General features: G+C 52.7%; 1 protein-coding gene across 1 annotated transcript; it reads right to left on the bottom strand.

Moving 5' to 3' along the window:
* Nucleotides 1-2,272: 2,272 nt before the first annotated feature.
* LOC105557075 lies at nucleotides 2,273-4,225 on the bottom strand. Its single transcript, XM_012004220.1, has one exon. It carries the CDS (start codon nucleotides 4,223-4,225, stop codon nucleotides 2,273-2,275), a length of 1,953 nt encoding a protein of 650 aa, XP_011859610.1.
* Nucleotides 4,226-7,853: the final 3,628 nt, after the last annotated feature.

The raw sequence follows: 7,853 nt of genomic DNA, 5'->3' as shown, positions 1-7,853 counted from the left end.
CCCTGGTTTAAATCCCGGCGGAACATTCGGCACGAATTCGTGTATCGCGTGTACCGGTTTGTCGTTGCTGTAAGCCCCCGCGGTAATGTTGCATTCCACGCGTACGACGTTGACGCTCATGATATTTATCGGTTGGTCCGACACGTACCATCTGTTCGGTTCCAATACACGCGTTGTCGAGAAACCCAATAAGGAGCCAATATTGTTCGGTTTTGTAAAATTTACTCTATACGCACATTTTATCTCGGTCCTCATGGTATTTTCATTGGCGCGAAGAACGTTAGTATATTGGTTATCCTTTCCCTCGTCGTCGTCGACGTCGTAATCGTTGTTGTCGTACACGCGATACTCGTTGAGATCTTCATCGTCATCCGTGGACTTGTCCCGCCGTTGTCGTCGTCGTCTGGCGATAATCGCGGCCTTGAGATACCGTTCGATTGCGCGCAATTCGTACGATCCTTCGGGAATGACGATCGGTTCGTCGTTCTCACCAAGATAGAATGTATCGTTCGTCGATTTGACGTTCGGTATCGTGTTGTAGGTCTCGAAATTTGCAAGGCCCAACTCGTATTCACCGTCACTGAGATCGAGAGCGGGAAAATAGCTCGCGACGAGAACGCCGCTCGTTCCCGTCAGCGTGAGCGTCAGCGACATGACGGTCGAGAGTCGACTGAGGTTTATCTCGAATGGAGTTACGATTTTGTTGTTTTGTTTTTTGTCGTCCAATCGAATTCATACAGAAACCGCAGGCACAACTGACCGCAGAAAGTTTGACTGAACGTTTGATACGCCCGATGATTGTACGATATGTTGACGTCCTCTAGATAGCGCGCGAGTTCTCGCGGAGGTCGAAGATTTCCAAAACTGTCAAAGTACACAGCATCGTTCGCCTGTTTCGCATATGCAACCCAATGCGTACCCGGATCCACCGTGTTATCGAGATTCACGATGCCGCACTCCTCACGTCGCGCTTTCACGGGCAAATTGTCGCGCATAAACACCCCTCAAAAGTGAGGTATGCGTAGTTTACGCGCCGCTCGACTCAATTGTCCGCTCGTCGAGACGTCATACATCGGTAAATCGAGCGCCTCTAGCGTCTCCGTCCACGGTTTTTTTTCGTTTTACGTTTCCCACCACTACCACCTCCGTATTTTTTGTACGGTGCGAGGTACAGTCCGCGACCCTCCATCGTTCGATTGTGACGTTGCAGCTCCTCTAACTGGCGTCGCGCGGCTTTGTTGTCGTTCACAGCCTTCGCTACACCGGCGGCTCCACCAATCAAGGACCCGAGGACCCCTAGTATTGGCAGAATGGGCAACAAGCCTCCGCGTTTCGCCGCTGGCAATACTCTCTTCCCCCTCTTCCTTCCTCTCTTCTTCATACCCACTCCCAATTTCGTTTTTACCTTCATAGCACCCCATACAGCGGTCGCCGCTGCTCTCTTGCCAAGGGTCGCGTTTCTCGCTGTGATACAACCGCGCGCTTTCTCAGCGAGGACTCGATCGGCGGCGTGACGATCGACAAGGTTGCTGCTTCGCGAGTACGCAATATCATGCTCGCGGCACGCCGCGTCCAACGGATTCACCCCTTGCTCACCGCGCTGCAACCGTTCGTCGAGACGAGTTCCAGGCCTACAAAATTGATAACCGGGCACATGCAGTTCGAACGGAAGCGCGTTTATCGCTCTGTTCAATAAACCGGCGCCTATTCGTTTCGCACGCTCTGACATTGAGCGCAATCCTTAACGAGTGGTGGTGGACCGTCGGTGTGCGTGTCCTGCCAGGGTTGGTTGTAATGCTCGCGACACGCGCGATACCCTTGCACCTCGGGATCGTTTTTCAACGTAACGGCCAGTTTATCCCACAACCGGTCCACGTAGTCGACGAAGTAGCGCAACAGAACATGTTTCGTCACGAAACGTAACTGTTCGGGAAACCACTCGAGAATATCGCGCCTGTCCAGCAATGCCAGCAACATCGTGACGACTGTGCGCGAACCGTCGCACAGTGGGGCAAAGTAGCACGTTTTCGTTCAAAACAACTTTTAGCCAAAAGTATGCAACCTCTTGTAATTATTTTGGTCTTAAATTAAAGCTTATGAAATTCCTTAGAGATCTGTCATGGCCGATTTTTGATAAACGTTTTTCCTTTTTTTTATTTACATGTAAATATGAGAAAATGGAAATGTTCGTTGTTTTAAGATCGCGATATTCATTTAAACTTTGAAAAATCACACGGAATTTTAAACAATTTGCTACAAATTGATATTGGACTTAAATCGAGGCGAATGGCAGCCTCACCATGTACCGACCCGTGTCGGTGCGAGTGTGAGAGCGAGTGAAGATGTCCTCGCACAGCTGTTCCTCGGGAGTGGCGGCGACGGGAGCGGAAGCTTCCTGTTCCTGCTCCCAGAAACGTCGCACGAGCGCGGTGAGCTCGTGCTCGGCCGTGCACTGCAAGGACGTGCGCGACGTTAGAAGCGGGGGGTCAACGCACCCGCCGGACAGGATCCAGCCAAGCGACGTGCGTTGTGCGACGGGCGCTTGAGGGCCTCCCTTGCGGAGGCCCTCCTCGAGAATGATGGAGCAGACTTCCGCTCCGAGAAGTAGCTCGATCGGGTCGTTGGCTCGGAACCCAGGATCGGCCAGCTGGAGTCCTTCCACGTGAGGCCACGCGGCTCGGTCCCGCACTACAGCACCTTGGTAAAGTGAGAGACGAGGGAGAATAAAGGCAACGGCTGTCAACTTCGTCTCGTTGACAGTGGAGGAGAGGCTGAGCGAGACCTTCCCTCTGCTTGACCCAGTGCGGGTCCCTCCGATGCCAAAGATTGACACTGAGGATTTGGATCGTGGCAGGCGCAGGCGTTGCACAAGGGACTCTGAGATCAGCGAGACCTCCGACCCTTGATCGATCAAGGCGCGGACCGTGTGCGGGGTTCCATGGCGGTCGGCGAGGTTCACTCTCGCGGTCGCGAGAAGAATCGCCTTGGTGTCTTCATCCCGGCGCACAGCGGAGAGTGTGCTTGCTTCGGCGGGTCTAACGGTGGCATACGCGTCGTGCAGCATCGAGTGATGTCGAGCTTTACACGTGGTGCACGTTTTAGCGGACTGGCATTTCGCGATCTGGTGTGGACCGAGGCAGTTGAAACACAGCCGGTGGGTTTCCGCGACGGTTTTGCGGTCGGTCGCGGACTTCGCCTTGAACTCGTCGCACATCATCACATTGTGCTTGCCCTTGCACAATACACACTGAGACGATGTGGGGGACCCCTTGGCGTGATGGGACCTTGCGGATCGTGGCGGATCCCCGGAGGTTTTGGCTGTCGTCGCCTTAGCGACTTTGAGAGTGAACGCTCTTCGAGTGATGAATTTCACCAGGGTTTCGTGACTCGGAACGTCGGTGGACTCACTCGTGTAGGACGCCCACTCGAGGCGAGTCTTCGGGTCGAACATTTCGGTGACGAGGTGGTTGAGTAAATCAAAACCGTGTGTCTCGATGGGCCTACCGATACCCTCCTGTCCGCTCACAACGCTAGTTACGGCGTTGAAAACGCGGTCGAGTTCCTCGGTGGTGTCGCTCCTCATTTTAGGGACGGCGGTGAAGGCGGCAAAATTGGCGCGAGCTACCTCCTTTTCATTCTCGTAATGCTCTTTAAGCATTGCCCACGCGCGCGGATAATTCTCCCCGATTACGGCTAATGGACGGATTAATTTTTCAGCCGCTCCTTCGAGAGAGTACCTCAGGTGATGATACTTCTCGATGTTCGAGATGGACTTATTTTTGCCGACGATTGACATGAAGCTATCCCGGAAGGTGGGCCAGTCCTCGAACGCGCCCGAAAACGACTTGACTCGGAGTCGAGGTAAGGCCGATACGGAGGAAACGTTGCTGGACTCCTTGCTAGGAACGGCGCTTGACGGATTCGCGGATTGAAGTTTTATTAAGTACTCATTTAACGCGCTTCGCTCTTCCACGTAAGTAATTTCGATGGTGTCGAAGAATTGCGTTCGATTGTACTCACTCTCATCAAATTCCTCCTTGAAGAGAGTTCGAATGGCTTCGTGCTGTGCTTCGACCTTGGCCCATGTCTTGTCGAGGAGTTGAAGGCGTGTCTCAACGGCGTGGAGCGTAATGTTCTCCGCGCCCATCTTCTTTAAGTTGGTGACCGAACGAGCGATGCGACCATAAGCGTCGCTTTGCGCCGTTAGCAAGGCGTTTAAGTCCATGATTACAGCTCTCTCTTTTTTCAGGCACTTCAACTGGCGATGCACTCCCGAATTTGCAGCAGCCGGTGGTGAATCCGGCTCGAAGGACCATTAATGTTCGGAAGCGCGGTTGATAACGCGGACAAAGAGGAGCGGGCAAATTACTGAATAAAACGCAGCACTCTTGTTTCTAAAAAGAACGTGTTACAACTAATTTATTTCCGTTAAACAAAGAGAACAGTCCAGAATGCTAGCGGGTCGGTACACCAAGAAACGTTGAAAAAAGCGCAAGCAACAGTTCGTCGGAGCGGTGAAACACGCGACTCGAGTGGCTCTGCCCGAAAAGGAATGCGGCAGGTTAATTTATCTGCGTCTGGATTTAGCCCCCCAGTCGGAGGGGCACCAATCAACCCTCAACCTGTTTAAAGTTTTAAGGTGACCCTCGATTGCCACGGGTGATTGGCGATCGAGAGTCCCCGCGCGCTCTAACGCGCGCGCGACAGGTGCGTTTGCGCTGCGGTCGACGCGATTGGCGGTAGAGTCCGTTGGTTGCCGGTGAAGAGTCGTTGACACGAGCTCGCCGTCGTTGCGAAGACGCGAGCACGTTACAATGTTTAGAGCGAATTGTTTTGAAAAGGTGTACGGCCCGGGCTTTCGCGGTGTCCTCGAGGCGAGGAGAAAAACAAACGCGACGACAATTCGCCGGTCCGAGCGTCCCTCACGAATCTTCCAGAGTCACGCGCTGTACACCTGAAGCTATCGATAGCTTGAGAAAATTAATCGATGCACTGCATGTGAAATGTCCGATCTCGAACAATCGGAGAGATACAAACAACGCTGGAGAGCAACCAGTCTACAGTGAATCAGAGTATACAGTTATTGGATGAACTGCTACGGCAAAGCGTGACACAAATCGCGAGTACTCAAAAACTCGTGGAAGTGCAAGAACAAACGTTGCACGAGGTGAAAAGAACCCTCGGTGAAAGACTTGCGAGAGAAGTGGAAACATTGATACTACGACTCGAGGATAGCGACGACAGACACCGATGGAAAACACAGCAGTATAACACAAAACTAGGAGAATTAAAAACTATACTAAATAATATACAGAACTGGAAACAAACGCATTCGATCGATGTTGCAAAAAGAGACGAATTCATCTAATCGCAGTTTGACACTTACAACAGAACGATACAGGAGTTGAAACAAAAAACGCCCGACATAGATATGACCGTTGTCGATGTTGATAACACAGTATCGAATCTGCAAAGAGAAATTGCCTCGCACAACGGACAGTTACTTATTCTGCAAAACGCTGTGCGAGAATTGATAGCAGTATTGAAGATTACTCAGCAGCAAGGAGAACATCCGCGCTTAAAGGAACTTCACGATCTTTTACAACCTAAATAAACCAATACAAATACATACACCCAACAAAGAGGACGATGAGCGTCGAGAAACGAATACTCGTGGAGGAGCTGCACCCTCCGGCGCGGAAGAACTTTCCACGCCGACGTGTCATAGTGCAAGGATACGACGATCTGTGGCAGGCCGATGTAGTGGAAATGCGACCGTACTCGCGATTCAATAAGAGTCACAAGTACATACTGACGATCATCGATGTGTTGAGCAAGTACGCGTGGGCTGTGCCACTCAAGAGCAAGGGTGGAAAGGAAGTGGCCGCGTCCCTCTCCAAACTCTTTCGCGAGAGCGAGCGGTGTCCGAAAAATTTGCAAACGGACAAGGGGAAGGAGTTCTACAACGCCGACGTGCGAGAAGTATTGCAACAACGTCGCGTAAACCATTACTCTACGTATTCCGTGATGAAGGCCTCGGTGGTGGAACGATTCAATCGTACGCTCAAGAACGACATGTGGAAGATGTTCACACTCAACGGGTCGTACGTGTGGGTCAACGAACTGCCGAATCTGTTGTCGAGATACAATCGTCGCGTACATCGAACGATCCGTATGCGACCCGTAGACGTGATGCCTGAGGCTGCCGAGAAACTCTTGAAAACGGTGTACAGTCGAACGAAGATAGCCGCTCCAGGACGATTCATGATCGACGATTCGGTGCGCGTGAGCAAATTCAAAACGATATTCGAAAAAGGCTACACACCCAACTGGACTACAGAGGTGTTTCGCATCGCCAAGGTACAGCTGACAAATCCTGTGACGTATCTACTGAAAGATTATCGCGGACAACTAATAGCTGGAGGTTTCTACGAGCACGAATTGTCACGAGTCGCCAATCCCGACGTTTATCTGGTGGAGAAGGTTCTACGTAGAAAGGGCAACGAGGCGTACGTAAAGTGGCTAGGAATGGATAATTCGCACAATTCGTGGATACACAACACAGGAATATTGTAACAATTTATTATTATTATACATTAAAGGTGTTTACATGAAGTATTATTTTTGTTGCAGCACCCTGTAATGTCCTCACAGCAACGTGTCGTACGATTCGGGCACGATGTATCGCTTGTCGTCGTGAGGACTGAGGGCGAGTTTCATTTCGGACACGGTATACACCTCGTGCAGTCGCGAACGCACTCGATTGCTCCGTCATATCGCGCAACGTTCGCGTGAAATCGTCGAACGTTATCGTTCTCTCGACTACGTTTCTCTTTACACCCTTCACCTTTTTCGTGTCGCTCTGTCCGAGCACCCTCGCGGCATACATCTTCGCTCTCAACCCTACGAATTCTACCATAATCGCGCCACAATTCTCATCCTTCGTCAGACCCGGAACGCTCTTGTTCGCGCGCGGCATACTGTACACGTTGTTCTCGGCGTAGTCGCTCGTGTCGAATCTGTCGATGGAGCGTGTCATATCCTCGTACATGTCGTCGCATTCGACAAAATAGATCAGACTGTCCGTGTCCGTGTACATTATTTTACAAACACCGCGATATAACGGCACCATGTATTCGTAGTGAAACTCGTACAATCGCGTTTTCGCTATCTCCAGGATGGACATGCCAACGTATATCGGTTTGTTGAGCATCACCTTTTTTTCGTGTGGAAATCCTTTATGGATACCCGGGCCCCCCTCTGGGAAGGGAGTTTACAAAGTGGCCCGGGTTATGTGTACTGCCCCCCCTAGTGGCGATCGGGTGCGGCCGCTAGCATTGCGACCGCTGGGCTTACCGCACTAAAACCACACGGTGACCTGCGCGGTGCTGTAACTTGGGGGACGCCCAGGACTTGGCAGAGCCATTACTTCTGGACGCCCCCCGCACCGGCCCGCCGTTTGACGGGCGGGCCTTCGCGCACCCTCCCCCGGTGTTATGGGGGGAAGGGGGACTCCCCCCGCGGGGGGAGTCCACTACTTTTCTGGGCGGCACAGGCGGTCACAACCTCCACCGCAAGCCTCCGTGGAGGCAGGGCCTGACGGGAATCCCAGGCCAGGCCGCCTCCCCCGTTGACATTGGGGGAGGGCCGTCTCCTCAGCGCCTCAGCGGTGTTCCGCCCACTAAAAGGGGAGGGGACTTACCCGCGACTTGCGGGCAGCCCCTCCCCCGCCCGTCAGGGCGGTGATGTGGGCGGCGGAGTAGGGGGTGGGGTGGGAGCGGGAGCACGGGCGAGTAATAATCTCGTCCGGCTCCGCGTCACGGGAGGGGAGGCCGGGGGAGATGACGCTTCCC

Source organism: Vollenhovia emeryi, unplaced genomic scaffold (genome assembly GCF_000949405.1).
Source record: "Vollenhovia emeryi isolate VEMERY1.0 unplaced genomic scaffold, V.emery_V1.0 DF939631.1, whole genome shotgun sequence".
Lineage (NCBI taxonomy): Eukaryota > Metazoa > Arthropoda > Insecta > Hymenoptera > Formicidae > Vollenhovia > Vollenhovia emeryi.
The sequence above is the reverse complement of the archived record's forward strand: the minus strand, read 5'-3'. Positions and strand labels throughout refer to the sequence as shown.

Excerpts from the sequence above, each read along its gene's own strand:
- LOC105557075 (XM_012004220.1), bottom strand. The coding sequence starts at position 4,225 with ATGGACTTAAACGCCTTGCTAACGGCGCAAAGCGACGCTTATGGTCGC.